Source organism: Rana temporaria, chromosome 5, assembly GCF_905171775.1.
Source record: "Rana temporaria chromosome 5, aRanTem1.1, whole genome shotgun sequence".
NCBI lineage: Eukaryota > Metazoa > Chordata > Amphibia > Anura > Ranidae > Rana > Rana temporaria.
In genome coordinates this window covers 399,964,020-399,986,810 of record NC_053493.1, presented here as the reverse complement: position 1 = coordinate 399,986,810, position 22,791 = coordinate 399,964,020, and the positions used below count along the sequence as shown (strand labels likewise).

At 44.4% G+C, this 22,791-nt stretch overlaps 1 protein-coding gene across 2 annotated transcripts in view; it reads left to right on the top strand.

The window, feature by feature from the left end:
- KCNQ3 (potassium voltage-gated channel subfamily Q member 3) overlaps window positions 1–22,791 on the top strand; it is a 348,769-nt gene that overhangs the window by 311,019 nt on the left and 14,959 nt on the right. For both annotated transcript variants that reach the window (XM_040354983.1, XM_040354981.1), the window contains one exon: window positions 16,658–16,860. In XM_040354983.1, the coding sequence (XP_040210917.1) occupies window positions 16,658–16,860 (203 nt within the window). The remainder of the gene's footprint in view (window positions 1–16,657; window positions 16,861–22,791) is intronic.

Sequence of the window (22,791 nt, the reverse complement as noted above, 5' to 3'; positions counted from 1 at the left end):
CCCAGTGGTAAGATGTGGCAAGCTCATAGAGACTAATCCAAAGAAACTTGGAGCTGTGATAGCCGCAAAAGGTGGCTCTACAAAGTATTGACTTTAGGGGGGTGAATAGTTATGCACATTGACTTTTTCAGTCATTGTGTCCTATTTGTCGTTTGCTTCACAATAAAAAAAAAACATCTTCAAAGTTCTGGGCATGTTCTGTAAATTAAATGATGCAAATCCTCAGACAATCCATGTTAATTCCAGGTTGTGAGGCAACAAAATACGAAAAATGCCAAGGGGGTGAATACTTTTGCAAGGCACTGTAGGATTTATGAGTTAAGATTAAGTGATGCACAACATTCAGGGGTCAGGATTAATCAAAGCACCACATTTAGGGGTCAAGAGTAGGTAATGCGCAGAGTTCAGGGGTCAGGATTAAGTAACAAACAGAGTTCAGAGGTCATCATTGTGCAGTTACTCAAAGATTTTAGCGTTTGTATGGAATTCTTAGGGCCCAGCATCATTTTGAGAGCAAGGTAGACTAACATTTGCAGTGCATGAGCTCCAACTGATCACATTGTGCAGGCATCAATCTAAAATGGCACAGCTATAGCCGTCTGCAGGTGTGCATCAGCATGAAGAATCCTCTATCAGTGCCATTTTTTAAATGACGTTTGTGCAGTGTGATGAGTTGAAGCCAGAGCAATGTAAAGTTTACGGCATTGGCTCCCATGGAAAAATCTGGGAATGCCCGTTAGAAGAGCAAAAGATGACTGCTCATTGTTCAATGGGTGACTATACTTTGCACATCGCCTTATGAAACAAGCCAGCAGTTCACAAACATCAAATCATGTCATTGCTTTCATTGTTTGTCCATTACATTGTGTTGTGTTTCACTGCCATCCTAACAACTTCTCCTTCACTTTTCAGTAAAGTCATTGTTAGCGATACATTCTTTGGATCAAGCATCAAAAGAAAACTTAGGTATATGTGTACTGATTGCACATTGTCATTCATTGCATGCTTGCCTTTGCTTGCTCCTTTTATGTGTAGTTGCATCACTTAGTTAGTAAACCACATCTCAGCACGGCCACAATACTGCAAAGGGTTTGGGGCTCTTCTGACATATGTGTGGTATCCAAGTACGCTTGCAACTAGATAACAAAATTTAAGGCATTTGAAGCATTGTCTCCATATTTAAAGTTTACCTATAGAGAACATGAAATATTGGAATATCTGGACTGGGTAGCTGATGGCATTAGGTGTCATCCCCATAAGTCTTACCTTAAAGTGGAGGTTCACCCGGAAATACCACTTTTTACCCTTAGATTCCTGCTCATTTTGTCTAGGGGAATCGGCTAGTTGTTTTAAAATCGAAGCTGTACTTACCGTTGTAGAGAGCGATCTTCTCCGCCGCTTCCGGGTATGGGCTGCGGGACTGGGCGATCCTATTTTGATTGACAGTCTTCCGACAGGCTTCCGACAGTCGCATCCATCGCATCCCGATTTTCCGAAAGTAGCCGAACGTCGGTGCGCAGGCGCAGTATAGAGCCGCACCGACGTTCGGCTTCTTTCGGCTAGTGACCGGAGAAGATCGCTCTCTACAACGGTAAGTACAGCTTCGATTTTAAAACAACTAGCTGATTCCCCTAGACAAAATGAGCATCAATCTAAGGGCAAAAAAAATGTTATGGGTGAACTCCCGCTTTAAAGCTGATCTCAAGAAAACCTGAAAATTCTCCCTTGCAGTGTGGCTGCTCGTTTAGCCTAGGGCAGGGGTCTCCAAATGTTTCAGTACAAGGGCAGCATTATATATTTTACAAATAATCGTGGGCCAAAAACAAAATTCCCATTAGGGTCGCCATCAGAGTACTCCCTTACATCGGGGTACCCATCGGATTCTCCTCCTATATCAGATGCGAGGACCATAGGTAGACCATAATCCTCAATCAGTGCACATTGAGGAAATGCCATTGACCCTAGCTGGAAAAAAAAACCTTGAAGCAGACCAGTTGTGGGCCATGGGCCATAGTTTGGAGACCCCTGGTCTAGGGAATAGTAAAAGCTGTTTTACTTGATCTTCTGCTCTCCACCAGTAGATGGGTGTTCCTTAATGCTCCAGCGATGGAGCCCTCACATCCAATGCACCCAGTACCTTGCTTCGGTCTTGATGACCTTGGACCACCGGAGCATGGGGAAAAAGATGCTACAAGGACCCATCAAGTAGCCTACAGGAGCTGAGAATCATTAGATAAAACTACTTTTTCATGCCCCCCAGACCTAGACAGGCAGTCAACCCTTGAAGTGTGGGTACAGCTCCACTGTATAGGAGAATGTTTACGTTTCCTGAAGTTCAGCTTTAACTTTTTGTTATCCCAGAGCCTTTTGGAAGTGGCTTCTCTTCAAAAGTGACTGATGGTCACTATTTGTATGTATACCCATCCAGAGTGTGCCCATGCCTATATGTACTGATTGAACTCTCAGCCCAAGCATTCATTGTGAGATGAAGGTGGAACCTGCCTATTCTGCCAACGTGGTCTTTTGTGCCCCACCAATATTCAGCTGCTTAGGATTAAATGTAATCTCCCAATATTTTAGAACAGGCAAGTTGGTTCACAGCTTAAAAAGAACAACTCTGATAGGCATTTGTAATTATATACATCTGTCCTCCTAATTTTAATAAGATCACTTTATTGGTTTAGGACATAGCCAACACAATTTGGGGGGATTGGGGCTTCCACCTCTTCAGGGCTTTGGCAGTGGTATATCTTTTGGATGTGGACACTGCAGTCTGTGTCCTAATATGATAATAATGTTTTGGGGTGTCTTTTGTGCCTGCAGTAGCAAAAAAAGCATCTGTCGTTACCAAAACACTAAAGAAGGGGGAGCCCTTACCTCCAGAAACATGCACAATAAAGTGATCATTGTATTTTTAAAGCAGCTGGGGATTTGAAGACTTTTTATTTGTTCCTCACTCATGTTCACAATCTTCTGCTCGAAGGGATCCAATTCAAGCCACCACAGAGCTACACGTGTTTCCCCGAAAGTAAGACAGGGTCTTAGATTAATTTTGACCACAAAAAAAGACCCTAGGGCTTATTTTCAGGGTATGTCTTATTAGTATCAGTATCTTGACATAATTTTAATCCCCCAAAAAACATCTTGGTTAAAGTACTTTTAAGATTATGTAGTCCGTTTTCTGGAAGGATTGTGCTGGTGTAGGGTGCAGTGTGTTTGCCTTTGTGGCTGTTTTTTGAGAAGTACCTTTTTCTAGCAGCCCTTGGAAATCATGTAACCTGCCTCAGCTCTTCTTCTCTGCCCACTCCGAGCACTGCAGAGGGAGGGGCCGCAGACATCAGCCGGGAGAAGAGGAGAAGACCTCCGGTGGGTCAGTGGCGGCTGTGGATGGGGTATTTTGCATGATCGTTTCAGGGGGGGGCACACTGCACCTTATACCAGTGTGGAAGTTTTACAAAGGATAATTTTTTTTAACATTTACTTTACTGGGGCTTATTTTCAGGATAGGGCTTATATTGCAGCCCTCCCTGATAATCGTGCTAGGTCTTATTTTTGGGGCAGGGCTTATTTTCAGGGAAACACGGTACTCCTACTCATCACAGACAAGGTCTAGCCCTACCTAACACATACGCCAAAGGGTTCTTGGATTATAAAAATAGACCAATCACATTTCTTAAACATCGGTGTCTGACCCATGTCCTCCTTATTACCTGCCTCCGTTGATTGCTGATACCAGACTTAATGTCAAATAGATAGGGATCTTTCACTGGTTCTCTTTAAAAAGGACTTTTATTATACATTGGATTCCTTCACCATCCTGAGCATCCTCACCTTTTAAAGTAAAATGTATTAAAGCTCTTGCACATGCTCTAAAACCTACAACGGCTGGTCATATGATCATATGACTTATACGACGGGAAATAATTGATGCCCATATAAATCCCACTAATCGTCAGCCTTTTTTTCCACATTTCGACAATCCCCTTCAGCTGAGATCACCTGCCTAAATGCCTAGACATATAAACATATAATCATGTGACTGGTTATGGTGGGAGCCTGGGGTATTGGTAAGTTATACAATGGTTGGTAAACCTGGGGGGGGGGTCCATAAACCATCCCTTCTCTGTGCCCTTCCTTTTCTATCAGGGGGAACTGAGTCTTTTTCAATGACATCTGCCGGTCAACAATCTGAAACTCTAAAGCCCTGTACACACGATCAGATATCTGATGGAATCTAATCCGATGGATTTTTTCGTCGGATATCCAATGAAGCTGACTTTCATCAGTCTTGCCTACACACCATCAGTCAAAAATCCGACCGCGACAAAACGCGGTGACGTAAAACACTACGACGAGCCGAAAAAAATGAAGTTCAATGCTTCCGAGCATGCGTCAACTTGATTCTGAGCATGCATAGATTTTTATCCGATGGAGTTCCACACAGACGATCGGATTTTTCTATCGGTTTTTTATCCATATAAAAAATGTAAAACATGTTCTATTTTTTTAACACTGATGGAAAAAAGACGGTCTGTTTTCATCGGACAAACCGATTGTGTTTACATGGCTTTATGGGTAGAATATTGTCCTAGGCAGTCATCTTCTAATGTTTGTTGGAACCATAGTAAGAACTGGGCTCATCCCATCACCACAGTTGGAAAGGGACGGATCCGCTTCTGTTTTTTTTTTTTTAGTAGTTAAAGGGGTTGTAAAGGTAAATGTTTTTTCACCTTAATGCATCCTATGGGACAGAATCCATCAAGAAACTTGGTGGCAGAGCTTTTTTGCAGAGGAAAACGCTCGTGTGTATGTTTTTCATCGAGGAAACTGTCGAGGAACTCGACGAGAAAAAAAAGAGAACAAGTTCTCTTTTTCCTCGACGGGAGTCTCAATTTCCTTGTTGTGTTTCTTGTCTGGCTGGTTCTCGACGAGAAACTTGAGCGTGTGTATGCTAAGAAACCCACGCATGCCCAGAATAAAGTATGAGACGGGAGTAAAAGTAGCATTTGTAATGGAGATAGCACATTTGTCACGCTGTAACAGGCTGAAAATTGCAAATCGTCGCTTACCAAACTTTTACTTAACACGCAGTAACATGAGATTAGCAAAAGCAGCCCCAAGGGTTGTGCTAGTGGAATCGAACTTCCCCTGCCATTGTATGTGTTGTAGTCACCGCGTTTGAGAACGAGGAGATTTTGTCTTGACTATGTGTACGCAAAGCAAGCTTGACGAGTTCATCGACAAGCCTAACAAGGAACTCGTCGAGGAAAACGATGTTACTTTTCCGACGAGTTCCTCAGTCGTGTGTACGAGGCCTCACTGTCTGTTTTCTGTTGCTTATGTATTACAATTATGTATGATTGTGTAGTGTATTTTATGCTATCATGGCAATATTGTTTTAATATTATGTATCAGTTTATATATTTTTCTATACATTTTTTATTCACTTTTATGCAACTCACTCAAAATAACATGGGCAGCCCTTTAGTATAAGATACTTTGCTTTCTGGGCATGGAGCTGCACCACTATCCAGTATACCGAGGCCTTTATTAAAGCGGAACTCCACCCTAAAGTGGAACTTCCGCTCATCGGAACCCTCCCCCCTCCAGTCCGGTGTCACATTTGGTACCTTTCAGGGGGAGGGGGGTGCAGATACTTGTCTAAGACAGGTATTTGCACCCACTTCCGGCCACACAGTCTGCGGGTAGACTGCGGGCAGAAAGTCAGATCCTGCCCCCCCCCCCCGTTGTATTCTGGGAAACACACGGCTCTCAGAACACAGCGGGGACCAGTGAGCACGGCGTGGCGCGACTCGCGCATGCACCGTAGGGCTTTTACTTTACGCAATGCTTTACTTCCTGGTTTCCTCACCGAGGATAGCGGTGGGGGCAGCAGAGTGATGAGCGATCGCTCGTCTTCTGCTGCCGACGTCGCAAGACTCCAGGACAGGTAAGTGTCCTAATATTAAAAGTCAGCAGCTGCAGTATTTGTAGCTGCTGGCTTTTAATAATTTTTTTCGGTGGAGATCTCTTAATGCTGTATATACCAAACAAGTAACTCCTCCCCACCGTACCCAAAACTAAGAAAACTCTTTTTGATGACATTTCACTTTGACTAGCAGAAGTAGTGGGGGGGCCTTACCTTATCAATCTCCCATTTCCATTAATGTGAAGTCTATAGGAAAACAATCTAAAAGGTGTGAGTGAATGAGAACTCCAGGGTCTATAGCAAAATTACACATATTTATTTCTAAATGTTCTATTTCATTATTAACAGTTAGTTTTCTGTAGTGCTGTTTTTTTTTTTTTTTTTTGGTACTTTAGCTGCCTTTTAATGGCTATCATTGAGACGATTCGCCTGATTATATAACAGAATATGACAACCATAAGAATATGGTTTAGAGCAGGGGTCTCCAAACTTTTCAAGCAAAGGGCCAGTTTACTATCCTTCAGACTTCAGGGGGCCGGATTCCGACCAGTGGGGGTAGAAAATGCCTCGGGCCAAGCATCAGTGACATTAAACACGGCCTCAGTGTTGGTGGTCAGTAGGAGCAGGAATAGTGCTCCATCATTGGTGTTAGTGGAAGAAATAGTGCCCCATTGTTGGTGTCATTGGGAGGAATAGTGCCCCAAGGGCCGAATGAAGGCTAGCAAAGGGCCACATTCGGCCCTCGTGCCGCAGTTTGGAGACTCCTGGTTTAAAAGGAATGTTTAGGTTTGATCAGCCTGCATAATATTAAAGTTACATTAGTGCATGGGCCTGTCAAAATGTTTCTTAGTAATGCATGTGTTTTAACGGTTGCCTGAAAACTTTTAGTTGCATGTAGTAGCTATTTGGCCTTTATTAAATAAGACCAAAGCAACATGCTGGTTCAGACATACACTACATTGTAGAGAACGTTTTTTGATCGTGAACATACCCATTTTTTTTTTAGCACCACATCCCTGAATTGAATAGATGAAAAAGGGAAATATTTGGGGATTTTTTAGGTGCAAGAATGATATCAAATATATTATTTAAAAATCATTTATTTTTTATTTTGAGAAACAAAATAAAAAATGTATTAAGAATAAAACAGTTTGCAAGTACAGTATATCACAGTATTAGCAGGACAGCACTGTAAGATAGATTTCCCAACATGTTTTGCCCATATGTTGGTCTTCTTCAGGGAAAGCTGTCCAGTTTTGAAGTACAAGCCTTCTGTATTGACTAAAATAGATCCAAATGTTGCCACGCTTTCTAGACGGCTATCTGCGCCAAAGAGACCATATGTGACCAGCGGCCACAGGGGGAATAGTGGGACCAGTAATATAAATAAGTATCGAGACAATGATTATGGGCAACATATATGTATATAAAGGTGGAGATCAAAATAAACTAAATATAAGGATGAAAATAATAATGATGAACTGAAAATGTTAATAAAAATTAACGATACAAATACATTTTTAATAAAAAATTAAAGTAAAAATAAAAATAAATATAAATGAAAATAAAAATATTAATAAATGTGGAATGTAGTTACATAGAATGGATGTGGACAGTAAGGCCCCATACACACGGTCGGTTTGGTCCGATGAGAATGAACCGAAGTTCATTTTCATCGGACCAAACCGACCGTGTGTATAGGCTATCGGTCTGTTTTCCTTCGGTCCAAAATTTTAAAACATGCTTCAAAACCGAACTGATGGACCGCTGCCCCTTTGGACCAAACCGATGGTTAGTACAGAAAAGCATCGGTTCAGAATCAAGTCGACGCATGCTTGGAAGCATTGAACTTCATTTTATTCAGCACGTCGTGTGTTTTACGTCACCGCGTTCTGACCCGATCGGATTTTGAACTGATGGTGTGTACACACATCAGGCCGTACGGCCACTTCAGAAGTGAACCGATGAAAATGGTCCGTCGGACCATTCTCATCGGTTTTGTCCGACCGTGTGTACGGGGCCTAAGAGGGATGAGGGAGAGACGAGAAAGAGGAGGAAATTAGGAAGGTGGGGGGGTGTAACTGAAAGGTTGAGAAAAAAAAAGGAATGGGGGGGGTGAAAGGGGTCACTAAGGCACTAAGGAAATGAAGTGAAAGAATGAAGGATGACCAATTAGACAATGGGGTAAGGAACATTGGGTATTTACTATTGGAGGATATGAAGAGGAGGAATAAGACCGTAAGGGTCCTTATGCCTACAAATGATTGATGATGAAGGTTGTTATCCAAAACGAATGAAGGATTGTAATAGTGCAAACGTAATATATATGATATATGGTAGTGCATGTTTATACCAGGGAGAAATGTTGTGTGTGTGTATATATTAATAAGAGTACGTATTTATACAAGAATAAATGGGGTGTGGGATTAGAGCTTATTTGGTGTTAATCTAGACCAATATTTAAAGTAAAAGATTATATTCTAGTTCCTCATTCAGCCCACCCATCACAAGGGTATCTAACCGGTATATCCAGTAGGATTCTCTTGCGCAAATGTGCCTGAAGCATTCGGCTGCTGGGAAATTATTGGGTATTGCTTAGATTACCCAAACTTTCAGGTCAAGGGAGGAGTGTTCTTGGTGAATGAGAAAATGTTTGGGGACACTATGTTTGTCAGACCCGGCGTCCACTAGGCACCTGTGTTCCCCAAACCTACGGAGTGTACGGATTGTGCAGCCTATATATTGTAGGCCACAAGGACAGGATAGGCAATACACCACAAACTCTGATGAGCAAGTGTGAAAGTCGGATATGGGATATTAGGACTGGAATTCTTATCTATGGGTGACATGTGAGCAAGTCAGGCACTGAGACTTACGACATTGATACATGCCTTGAATGTTGAAAAACTTCAGGGGGGGCACTGGTGGAGGAAGAATTTGGTTTTAATCTGCTAGGTACAATTTTGTTTTTTAAGTTCCTGGCTCGTCTGTAAGAGATGAGGGGTCGGGCTGAGATTATGGATTTAAGGTGTGGGTCCTCTTGTAGAATGGACCCATACTTTTGGAGAATGCGTTCCATATTTCAAAATGTTGTGTGAAAATTGGTCGTGAATCTCAATGGTTGTATGGATGAGGTGTTTTTATTATTTTGTCTATCTGTGGTATTGCTTTGTTGTTTATAAAACATGAAGGCTTCATCTATGAGGGTGGGTAACCTTTCTGTAGGAATTTTTGTTTAAGATGTTGACCATGTGTAGCGTAATCTTCATCTCTAGTACAGTAATGTTTGAGGTGGCAGTATTGGCTTTTGGGGATGTTCTTGATCAAACAAGGGTGATGACAATTGTGGTAATACAGATAAGAGTTGCCTGCGGTTGGTTTGGCGTTATTTTGGGAATGTATGGTCCTTTGATCATGACTGAGTGTTAGGTGAAGGAAAGCTAAAGATTTATCGTCACAGACTGAAGTGAATGATAAACCTATATTGTTGGTATTACAGTGGGCTATGAATTGTGGCATTAGAGATTTAGGGCCATCCCAAATGAATATGACATCATCGATATATCGGCCATAAAATGTCAAGTGTAAGGAAAAGGGATTGTTATGCCAGATAAAGCGATTCACCCACAGACCCATGGTGAGATTGGCATAGCTTGGGGCAAAGTTGGCTCCCATGGCAGTGCCATGAGTCTGTAGGTAGAAGTCACCATTGGATTCAAAGTAGTTATGCATCAAGCAGAACTTTGTGGCTTCCAAGATGAATTGCGCTTCACTGTTGTTCAGCATAGGGTCGTCATTAAGGAATTGTAGTACAGCTCTCAGGACTAGCTCATGTGTTATAGAGGTATACAGTGAGACTACATCTAGGGAGAGCCATATTTAAGATGGTTCCCAGGTGTAATTTCTGAGAGTTTGTAAAAGATGTATGCTGTCTTTGATGTATGAAGGTAAACTTTGAGCTAATGGCTGTATGAAATTATCAATGTATATGGAGAAATAGCTTGCTCTGCATGGCAGCCACTATAGGTCTACCAGGTGGGTTTGTGGGTTCTTTATGAATTTTGGACAAGTGGTAAAAGTAAGGAGTGTGGTAGAATTGATGTTTAAGGAAAGCTTTTTCAGATTTATCTATGATTTCATCTGTGGAGGCCTTATCTATTATTTAATGTGTGTAGCGCCTAGCTACTTTCAGAGTCCGTGCTATGTTAAATTTAGGGGAAGGACTCAGAGAAATAGTTAGCTATAAGTTCATCTGATCGTTTAAATTTGGGTCTCTGCTCTAGCTTGGCTGTGCTGTGGGCTGACCTTCTGGCCGGGGATTCCCGTCACCCCCAGACAGCAGGGGGCAGCAGTGTGGTCAAGTGCTCTGAGTGCCACTCCTTAGCGGCCAGTCGGGGGTTGGCTGCCCCGCTGTGCATGCTGGGAAGGGAGAAAGACATTTTTATATATTACTATTTATGGTATTAAGATTTGTGCAAACTCACAGATACACATTTAGTCGCTCTGGATAGTCTGAGGAGGCCTGTAATGCTACACGGTGGTCTGAGGGGAGGCCTGTAATGCTGCACAGTGCTCTGGATTGTGGTCTGAGGGGAGGCCTGTAATGCTGCATAGTGCTCTGGGATGGTGGTCTGAGGGGAGGCCTGTAATACTGCACAGTGCTCTGGGATGATGGTCTGAGGGGAGGCCTATGGTCTAAGGGGAGGCCTGTAATGCTGCACAGTGCTCTGGATGGTGGTCTGAGGGGAGGCCTGTAATGCTGCACAGTGCTCTGGGACGGTGGTCTAAGGGAAGGCCTGTAATACTGGACAGTGGTCTGAGGGGAGGCCTATGATGCTGCACAGTGCTCTGGACAGTGGTCTGAGAGGAGGCCTGTAATACTGCACAGTGCTCTGGGACGGTGGTCCGAGACTCCTGTAATTCTGCACAGTGCTGGATGGTGGACTCAGGTCTGAGAAGGCCTGTAGTGCACAGTGCTCTGGATGCCGGTGGTTATAGGGGGCCTGTATTACACACACAGTGCTCTGGACGGACAGTGGTCTGAGGGGAGGCCTCTGGGCTGTAAATGTAATGTACGCACTAACAAGGGTTATCTCTTCTCTGGACGGTCATCGCCGGGAGTGGGGCTCTCGGGACACCTGTAATGCACAGTGCTGATCTCAATGATCGTCTGAGGACTCGCAGGTCTGTAATGCTGGCTGCACAGTCACTTCCTTGCTGGGAGCAGAAACAGAGCTTCGGAGCTTCGTGGAAACTAGAAGTTCACAAGGGTAAACGTCCCTGCCTCACATTTCCGTATCGTTATCTTTTGTTAACTTTTGTCATAGTTATCAGTGGACGAAAATGTGAGGTACTTTTAGTTTTGTTTTCGTCATTGTAAAAATATTTCTGGTGCCCCACATGGGTGTGGTCATTTTACTAACTCCTCCTCATTTACCGCCAGCGCCCCAGCACTTTCAGGGTGAAAGGGCTCTTGGTACATCTCATTATACATCACATCTGTAGGATGGACTACTGAGGCGCAGGAATGGGCAGGGGCTGTGTATCCTATGCAATCTAGCATGCCATAAAACATCTAGAGCAGGGGCAGCCCAGAGCACATGTAAAGGGATGCTGGGGATGCCATCCTCCTGCACACAGCACACAGCACACTGAACACTGTGACTCACCTTGGTTCTATCTCTGTGCAGCCCGAGATAGAGATGGGAGGGGGAGGCATTCCAACTGGAGTTGGTGGAGACAGTGCGGGATCCAAGACTCCCAGTGTGAGGATCCTGCACATCAGCACTCAGCAGCCACCGAAAACTAGAACCCTCTGGAAGATCAGGAAGAAGAGCGGCCCCTCCCCGAGCACTGCCAGGCTGGACCGGCTGCCCTATGCTCACACATCAGTTCTGGACTGACACACACCTATGCTCAGAACACTGGTTCTGGACGAACACACAAGTAGAGAAGGAGGGAGGGGAGAACTCTGGCACTTCGGTGCCCCCAACTCTGCAGGCGCCTGGGTGCAAAGCACCCTGTGCACCCTGCCTAGGATCGTCCCTGCACAAGCCTGAGACAGGCATTACTTTTTAATTCCCACCCCCACTCCTTTTCTGAAGTCATGTGGTTACTTTTCTGGGTTTTGACTGGGTGTTACTGATCATAGCAGAATTTAGTGTAAGGAATACACAGGAGAAAATGCATGCTGACAAGGGGAGTGTAGATGTGGGCGGGGAGTCTACTGACATCACGACTCCACCCACTGAGCTCCAGACAACAGACCCGCCCACAGAATCTGCAGTTTTTCAGTTCTTATAACAGACAGAGGGGAGACATTTGACAGGTAATCATACATGCAGGAGGCATCTATATCCTTATAGATCAGCACTATGGCAGTAGTTTAGAAAGAATGAGAGTGGCTTTACATCCACTTTAAAGTTTTTAGAAATGCCTTGCCTTGTGGCCAGCATAAGGGCGGCTTCTATAAAGGTAGCTTGCAAGTGCAGTTCTTCTCTAATGTTGCTTTTTTACATGGCCATTGGCCAGCATACGTTTCTATCAAAAAGGGAGGAAGACAGGCATAGATGGAAGATAATGGAAGGAGGAAGGGGAAAAAAGACTTGTAGAATGACTAATTTTCAAGTGTTTGGAGCGCCTACTTTCTTTCTGTATCCTTTCCTCCCTTCCAGAATAAAATGTAATTCTGCGGCAGTGTAGATGAGAAATTTGTGAAAGTCAAGGATAAAGAAAAGTAAATTTGCATTCATATTGCTCTGTAATGTTGCGTGGCCTGTTTTAATTTTCATGAAAGAAGATGTAATTGCAGTGTTTAATGGAAAAACAAAGATAAAGCCGGGATTGCTACATTGTTGTTTATCGGCACAAACTCTTTTCTCTCTTTTAAGGGCGTGCTTGTTTACGCCATACAAAGCCTCAAGAAGCTTTTAATCTAGTTTTTATTTTTTGTAATCTAGCTTTTATTTTTTTTCCAATCATATTTTTTTTTTTTTAAGGAATAAAGAAATTGACACTTTTGGGTAGATTCAGGTAGGGGCGCCTAAGAATAGGTCGGCGTAGCCTAGCGTGTTTACACTACGCCGCCTTAAGTAAGAGAGGAAAGTACATGATTCAGAAAGCACTTACCTCCTTACTTAGGGCGGCGTAGTGTAAACACGGCGGGTGTAAGGGCGCCTAATTCAAATGGGTTGGGGGGGGCGTGTTTAATGCTAATGAGGCTTGACCTCACGTTTTTTGACGTTTTTTCTTACTGTGCATGCGCCGGGCGCCTACATTTCCCAGGGCGCATTGCGGCTAAGTACGCCGTACGGGCCTATTGATTTCGACGCGGACGTAAACGACATAACTCCCAATTCGCGAACGACTTACGTAAACAACGTAAAAAATTTGAACCTCGCGGCGGGAACGGCGGCCATACTTTAATATTGTTATTCCACCTCATAGGTGGAATAACTTTAGGCCGCCTAAGGCCTCACGGAAACGACGTTAATCGACTGCGGCGGGCTCGCGTACGTTCGGGAATCGGCGTAAAAGCTCATTTACATAATCTACGCCGGCCGCAATGGAAGCGCCACCTAGCTGCCATCCTATCTTAGCTTTGTTTAAGTGTATCTCTGTTTGAGCATACGCTTAAACAAACGCCGGCGTAGATTCGAAGTTAGGTCGGCTTATCTACTGATAAGCCGGCCTAACTCTTTGTGAATCTACCTATGTCTGTACACTGCCTGACATAAATTAAAGTGTTTTTAACCACTTCAGCCCCGGACCATTTGGCTGGCCAAAGACCGGGCCACTTTTTGCGATTCGGCACTGCGTCGCTTTAACTGACAATTGCGCGGTCGTGCAACGTGGCTCCCAAACAAAATTGGCGTCCTTTTTTTCCTACAAATAGAGCTTTCTTTTGGTGGTATTTGATCACCTCTGCGGTTAAAATTTTTTTCACTATAAACAAAAAAAGAGCATGCGCTCGTAACATTCGATGCCGTCGCCGCCATCTTGCTTCACCCTACCTATGCCGTGGAAGCTACCGCGCATGCCTCAAAGTCATTTCGAGCATGCGCGGGTTTCCACGGCGACAGGTAAGTATACACACTCTCGGATTTCTCGTCGGGAAACAGGCCGTCAAGAATCTCGATGAGAAAATAGAGCGCGGGATCTCTATTTTTCTCGTCGAGATTCTGGCCAGATTTCCAGATGAGAAACCTGAAAGCCTCGTACACACGCTCGGTTCACTCGGCAAGAAAGCTCTGCCAGCAGTTTTCTTGCCGAGAAAACCGAGCGTGTGTACGAGGCTTCATGTGTGTAAAGTGATTGCCACCGTCCCGTCCAGCCCGGAGAAACGTACTTTATGGATGGGAGAGCAGCGATTACTTTACACACATATGCACCTTTGTGCTTGCATCTGTGGTTTAATAAATGTGACAGGTAGACCTGCATAGTAAACCTAAGGCAACACATTCATTTAATTGTTTTGCTTAAGTAAATCAATGGATTATTTTAAGGTTGATTTAGCCATAAAGAAGAAGTCCAGGAAAAGTAAAAAATAATAAATTAATCTCCCCCGAATCAAGTATATACTGTTTATTTTTTTGGGGCAGATTGCAGGACTGCATTACGTTTTGTTACCTCATCTCCAAGACCAGTGGTCTCCAAACTACAGCCCGCGAGACAGATGTGGCCCTTTGCTTGCCTTTATCTACCCCTTGAGGCACCAATCACATCCACTGATACCAAGGATGGTGACCCCATTCCTCCCACTGATACCAATGATGGGGGCACCATTATTCCCACAGGTACCAATGGTGGGGCACTAGTCCTCCCCTAAGTACAAACAATAGAGAACCATTCCTCCCACCGATGGAGTACTATTTCTCCCACTAAACCAATGAAGGGGCACTATTCCTCCTACTGACACCAATAATTAGGCATTATTTCTTCCACTGACACCAGTGTTGGGAGTACTATTCCCCCCACAGATACCAATGATGGTGCACTATTCCTCCCCTAAATACTAGCAATAGGGCACCATTCCTCCCATTTACACCAACAATGGGACATTATTCCTCCCACTGACCCAATGATAGAGCACTATTCCTCCCACTGACACCAATGATGGGGCACTATTCCTCCCACTGACACCAATGATGGGGCACTATTCCTCCCACTGACACCAATGATGGGGCACTATTCCTCCCACTGATACCAGTTAAAGCACATTGTGTTTGTTTCATTTTGATTTTTTCATTTCACATTTAAAGCCGTCGCCGCCATCTTGCTACACCCTACACTATGCCTTGGAAGCTACCGCACATGCGCCGAAGTCTCATCGAACATGCGCAAGTTTCCATGGAGGCAGGTAAGTATACACATGCTCGGTTTTCTCAGCAGAAAAACACTGCCGAGAATCCGACGAGAAAAATAGAAAGCAGGTTCTCTATTTTTCTCGTTGAGATTCCCGGCAGTTTTCCCGATGAGAAACCATACACACGCACGGTTTTCTTGGCAAAAAGCTCTCCCAGCAGCTTTCTTGCCGAGAAAACCGTGCGCGTATACGAGGCTTAAGATACAACTGTTCTATGTCCTGAGTTCTCCTGGGGATGTCAAGCTGGCGTCATTTACTGCTACTCATGTATATATTTATTTTATTATTCATCTTGCTTGCATAACTTCCATAACTTTGAATACTTTAAACTTCTAAGGATGTTCTTGAGAGTTTTTCCAACTTGTTGGAAAATTTTGTAATCAAGGCATATCCTTCACCCTGCTTTGGAAAAAATAGAAGAATTAAAATGTGTGTGTCATACAGCCAACGGGCCAGATTCACAGTTATCTGCGGCCGCGTAACGTATCCCCTTTACGTTACACCGCCGCAAGTTTTCAGCGCAAGTGCCTGATTCACCAAGCACTTGCGTGTAAACTTACGGCGGTGTAACATAAAACCGTCTGGCGCAAGCCCGCCTAATTCAAATGGGGCGTGTACCATTTAAATTAGGCGCGTTCCAGCGCCGAAAGTTCTGCGCATGCTCCGTTAGGAAATTTCCCGACGTGCTTTGCGCGAAATTATGGAGCCCCGACGTATTGTTTGAATGGCGATGTGCGTTACGTTGTTTCGTATTCCCGGATGTCTTACGCAAAAAAAAAAATTGAAATTCGACGCGGGAACGACGGCCATACTTTAACATGGCTGTTCTAAAGATAAGCCATGAAAAAGCAGGCCTAAGTTTGCGACGGGAAAAAACGACTAGCGACGACGTAAGAGATTGCGACGAATGCGTGTATCTTCGTGGATCGCCGTAATCAGCTAATTTGCATACCCGACGCTGGAAAACGACGCGAACTCCACCCAGCGGCCGCCGGAAAATTACACCTAGGATCCGAAGGCGTACGAAGCCGTACATCTGTCGGATCTTAGCCAAAAGCCGTCGTATCTTTTTTTTTAATTACAAATAAAGATACGACGCGGCAAATTTGAAAATACGCCGGAGTATCAGTAGATACTCCGGGGGAAATTTCCTCTGTGAATCTGACCCAACATTCCTAATATTAGGAAAGATCTTCTTAATGAAGCCATCAATATGAGGACCATCTGATGTCTCTCAAGTCATCCTTCTGAAGACATCTGCCCTTCTGAGAATATTGTAGAAAGCTTGGTCAAATTCATTTACAAATAATAGTTCCTCGAGCTTACAGGCCTCTATTAAACTTTATTCTTTTTTTGCTTTACAGTCAAAGGTGGAGTCTTCTCGATCGAGTACGCCTGTCCAATCCTCGTGGAACCAGTCCAAAAGCCAAAACTTTTTCCCCACTGAACACTGAAGGCGTGGAAGAAAGTCCCTCCAAAGAGCCAAAAAACATTGGAGTGAGCAACAAGGAGCGATTCCGTACTGCACTGAGGATGAAAGCCTATGCCTTCTGGCAAAGTTCAGAAGGTAATCACAGCTCTTTAAAAATAAAACGTTGAATTTCCACTTGGTCACCCTATCAGTGTTGCCAACCGTTCGTATTTTTACGGATAGTCCGTAAAAAGGGGCACTTTTTCCCCCCGTTTGTAAATGTCCGTGGTTCAGGAATGTGCCAGTAAAAATAGCCGAGATCGGTTTGGCTTGGAACTGCGCATGGAGATTGGAGGCAGGGGGTGATTGGAGGCAGGGGGTGATGGTGGCTGTGGTGGCACTGCAGAGGGGGATGGAGGCAGGGGGCAATGGATGCAGGGGGAGATTGGAGGCAGGGGGTGTTAGTGGCAGGGGGTAATTGGAGGCAGGGGGGTGTTGGTGGCACCACAGATTGGGATGGTGGCACTGCAGAGGGTGGGGGATGGAGACAGGGGTGGTTGGTGGCACCGCAGAGGGGTATGGAGGCAGGGAACGATGGAGGCAGGGGGCCTGGGGGAGATTGGAAGCAGGGGGTGTTAGTGGCAGGGGGTGATTGGAGGCAGGGGGTGTTGGTGGCACCGCAGAGGGGGAAGATGGCATCGCAGAGGGTGGGGATGGAGACAGGGGTGGTTGCTTGCACCGCAGAGGGGGATGGAGGCAGGGAACGATGGAGGCAGGGGGGTGATTGGAGGCAGGGGGAGATTGTGGCACCGCAGAGGGGGGTGAAGGCAGGGGGTGTTGGTGGCAGAGGGGGATGGAGGTAGGGGGTGATGTGACTAAATAATTTGCCCTTATTATATCGAAAATAACTAAAATATGTTCTTTTACCTTAATATCTACCTTAAATCACATTGCTATTTGCCTAGCGTACTTGTTTATAGCCTAAATACTGAAATTTGCACCTAAAAATGTAACTTAGTAACTTTTGTGAAATGCCAGTAAAAAGGTGTGTGCGCCAGTAAATTTTGGGTGTCGTGCCAGTAAATTTCAATCTGGTAGGTTGGCAAAACTGCACCCTATATGTAGTATTTAGGGGCCTATTATATTTTGCAGAAACACTTCATCTCTTTTAAGATGGGATTTATAAAGTTGTGTTCTATAGCACAGAGTTGAAAAATACTGAAATGAATTTTGAGCACAGCTAATCTCTAGGCAGATATAGAAGATAAAAAACAATGTAGCCGCGCTAACCCAAAATAAAAAAAAATGATGTGAAAAATAACAATCAACAAATCCATAAGTGAAAAGATGAGTATATAAAATACACTAAAATATAAGATATTGGCCCAGATTCAAGAAGCTATTGCGCCCGCGCAACCATAGGTTGCGCGGCGCAATAGCTGTTTTGCTCCCGCGTAGCGAATGCCCCTGATTCAGGAACATCGCTACGCGGACTGCAGCCTAGGATATGACAGGCATAAGCCTCCTTATGCCTTCATATCTCAGGCTGCATTCTTGCGTTGTCCGCTAGGGGGCGCGGCCATTGTGATCGGCGTATAGTATGCAAATTGCATACTACCACCGATTCACAAAAGTTGCGCGGGCCCTGCGCACGCAAGGTACGGAGTTTCCGTACGGCGACTTTAGCGCAAGGTTGCTCCTGCTATAGCAGGGGCAGCCAATGCTAAAGTATAGCCGCCCTTCCCGCTCGTGAAATTTAAATTTCACGTCGTTTACGTAAGTGATTCGTGAATGGCGCTGGACGCCATTCACGTTCACTTAGAAGCAAATGACGTCCTTGCGACGTCATTTGCCGCAATGCACGTCGGGAAAGTTTCCCGACGGAGCATGCGTTGTTCGCTCGGCGCGGGAGCGCGCCTAATTTAAATGATTCCCGCCCCCGGCGGGATCATTTACATTAGGCGCCCTTACGCCGGGCTATTTAGCATAGCGCCCGTGCAATTTACGGAGCTACTGCTCCGTGAATCGCGGGCATATCAAAATATTTGCGTGGGCGCAGAGCAAAAATCGTTGCCCTTTGCCCACGCAAATATTGCGCGGATCTACCTGAATCTGGCCCATTGATTGTGAAAGTTCAAGGGAAACCAAGAAATGAAATGTCCCAGAGTAGGTGAATTTTTTATTTATTTTTGTGAAAAAAATGTGCAAAAAAGAAAACGTCCAATAAGCAATAATTGAATTCAGATGAACGTTGGGAAGTGAACAATCCTGGATTCACAGGGAAAAAAGAAACAGTGGAAATGCTATTTTATGTATAATCTGTCTGACCCCACCACTGATTGTGCACAAACACCAATTAGAATGCGCGCTTACCAAAAGGCAAGCTAGATGAGCTTATGGATACATACCCAACATTTATTGAAAATGTATAAACACACTTACATATGGTAGATAAAAAGGCAGTATTCGAATAAGCTGGCCGGCTGGGCAATGCCCGTCCACTCAGACACTTAACTCCTCCCGACGCATGTTTCGTCATAAAATGACGCGTCTTGGGGCACGTATATAGAAGAAACAAATAACTCAGCTCTGTATTTATTAAAGCATATGTTACCCCAACATTTAATCTTCCTGATATGTGTCTGTTGTACCATGAAACTTGTTTTAAAGAGTATCCTGTTCGCTTTGCATTGCTTCCTTTGTGTGAAATACCTGATGTTCCTGCCAGTCCCCTGCTCTCACATATCAAACTGACCATGAGAGCACATCCTTCTCAGCTTGGTCAAAAAATGTATGTGTGTCGCTCAGGCTTGATAGGGAGGGGGTATATAAGTAATACATCCGCAGCTGCTGCTAAAGTTCTGCAAGAGTTGAAGGAAAGAGGAGAAAACCCTGGAAGTTGCACATCTATATTGTTCTCCAGAGATAGATAGAGTGGCAACCTCAACCTGGACTCCAACAAGGCCACGTACCCAACGCATTTTATTTCGCTTCAAGCTTGGGGGCATGGCCTTGTTGGAGTCCAGGCTGAGGTTGCCACTCTATCTATCTCTGTAGGACAATATAGATGTGAGCAGGGCCGTTTGAAGGAATTTGGGGGCCCTAAGCAAAATGGACATGGAGGCCCCCAAGCCCCAGCCCCCCCCCCCCCCCGCACGCACGCAAAGCCTACAGGAACCACAGCATAGCGATACAGTTTACGTTCACCCACACGTTATATAAATAAAAAATGTTTACAGTGCAAATACTGCTGTTGCATATAATGTGCCACAGCAAACGCATGTATCTGAATTGCGAGTGTTCTGCATGGAATGCAGGGGTTAGATATGTCCTGGGGAGAGGGCTAGTGCTAGAGAGGGGAGAGATAGATATGTGTTGGGGGCAGAGGCGGTCGGTGCTCAAATTTGTTTGGGGGGGGCGCAAACGAATTCTAAAAAAAAGAAACATCAAATGCAGCCACCGTGCCCCATCAAATGCAGCCACCGTGCCCCATCAAATGCAGCCACCGTGCCCCATCAAATGCAGCCATCGTGCCCCATCAAATGCAGCCACCGTGCCCCATCAAATGCAGCCAGTATGCCCCATCAAATGCAGCCACCGTGCCCCATCAACATACTGACCTGACCTGTCCTACATACTGACCTGACCTACATTGACCTGTCCTGTTCTACATACACTGACCTGACCTGTCCTACATACACTGACCTGACCTGTCCTACATACACTGACCTGACCTGTCCTACATACACTGACCTGACCTGACCTACATACACTGACCTGACCTACATACACTGACCTGACCTGTCCTACATACACTGACCTGTCCTGACCTACATACACTGACCTGACCTACATACACTGACCTGACCTGACCAACATACACTGACCTGACCTGACCAACATACACTGACCTGACCAACATACACTGACCTGACCTGACCTACATACACTGACCTGACCAACATACACTGACCTGACCAACATACACTGACCTGACCTGACCTACATACACTGACCTGACCTGACCAACATACACTGACCTGACCAACATACACTGACCTGACCTGACCTACATACACTGACCTGACCTGACCAACATACACTGACCTGACCTGACCTACATACACTGACCTGACCAACATACACTGACCTGACCTGACCTACATACACTGACCTGACCTGACCAACATACACTGACCTGACCAACATACACTGACCTGACCTGACCTACATACACTGACCTGACCAACATACACTGACCTGACCTGACCTACATACACTGACCTGACCTGACCAACATACACTGACCTGACCTGACCTACATACACTGACCTGACCTGACCAACATACACTGACCTGACCAACATACACTGACCTGACCTGACCTACATACACTGACCTGACCTGACCAACATACACTGACCTGACCAACATACACTGACCTGACCTGACCTACATACACTGACCTGACCAACATACACTGATCTGACCTGACCTACATACACTGACCTGACCTGACCAACATACACTGACCTGACCTGACCTACATACACTGACCTGACCAACATACACTGATCTGACCTGACCTACATACACTGACCTGACCTGACCAACATACACTGACCTGACCTGACCTACATACACTGACCTGACCTGACCTACATACACTGACCTGACCAACAAACACTGACCTGACCTGACCTACATACACTGACCTGACCAACATACACTGATCTGACCTGACCTACATACACTGACCTGACCAACATACACTGACCTGACCTACATACACTGACCTGATCTGTCCTCAGTAAAAGGCTTCTGAAATATGTTTATCATTTCAGTGTTGTCATAGTGATATATTTTCCTCCAAAAGAAGGTACAGTGTAGCTATGTTTCAGATTTGTGTTTATAGTAGTTTTTATAGTGACTACATTACAGTTTAGTACATTTCAAGAGAGTTTTTTTTATAGGATATTACATTTGTGAAGAATGGTGGTTGTAATGCTAATTATAAAAAAAAAAAAAAATATGGTAACATTTTTTTTTTCCATTGGCTAGCAAAATAACAAATGCATTCCAAGTATAATTTTCCTCCTTCAATGACCTGTAGCTTTCAATGTAAATTAGTCTGTGTAACTCATACCTTCTACAAATATGGGGCATATCATATGTAGGGAAACGTAGTGGACAAATCAGCAATGAACGTGGATTTCTGCTATGCTCATCTACATAGTAGTCCTCGGAATCTCCAGAGAAGTAATTGTCTCTGCAGCAGAGAAAATCCATTCCCAGGATGCCAATGACACTGATCTCATAGTACTGCCTTGGTTACCACAACAACCAGGCATACAAATGAGAATATACAGTAATGAAAACTTGGTATTGAATAAAATAAACTCTAGACAGAAAGTAATATTCAGAAATACATATTCAAGGTGAAAACATTTGTGACTCTTCAGACTTTTTAATCCCCTTTTATGTATAAACACTAAATATATTCCACAAAATTAATTCTATAGGTGCAAAAACCTTCATCTTTTCTGTGGAGAACACTAGCAGCAGACAATGTAATCCAGCAATAGCACATCCCACATACCTACATGCCATTGATTGAAAATGATTAGAAAATCATTTTTACTTCCAGCATAATACTTCTGAAACTCGCAATAAGAAAGTACGCCACGTATCCAGTAAAAATTTAACTTATCACCAATTACATTAATGGGACCATAAGGCTGATATTTCCCCAAAAATGGAGGCAACTTTAATGCTATGCTATTGTATATTTAAATACACTGAAGCCACTGATTTTAACACCAAAAAAATACCTGGCAAAGTCAATGCAAATGAAAAGAAAAAACATGGCAAAGAAGCTTTTGAAAACATTGGCTAACCTGTGTACATATGTTGATGTGTGTCAAAGTGGAGGAGGAGCCGAGCTGCAGAGGAGAGAAGAGCCGCTGTACCGAGCGGGGATGGATCATGTGACATCTTGGCGCGCCGGGCGGCTTTGTAATTCCCGCCTTCTGGGCTTGCAGCACCTATGATGGACGTCACACGTCCCACAGTCACGGATTGGAGCAG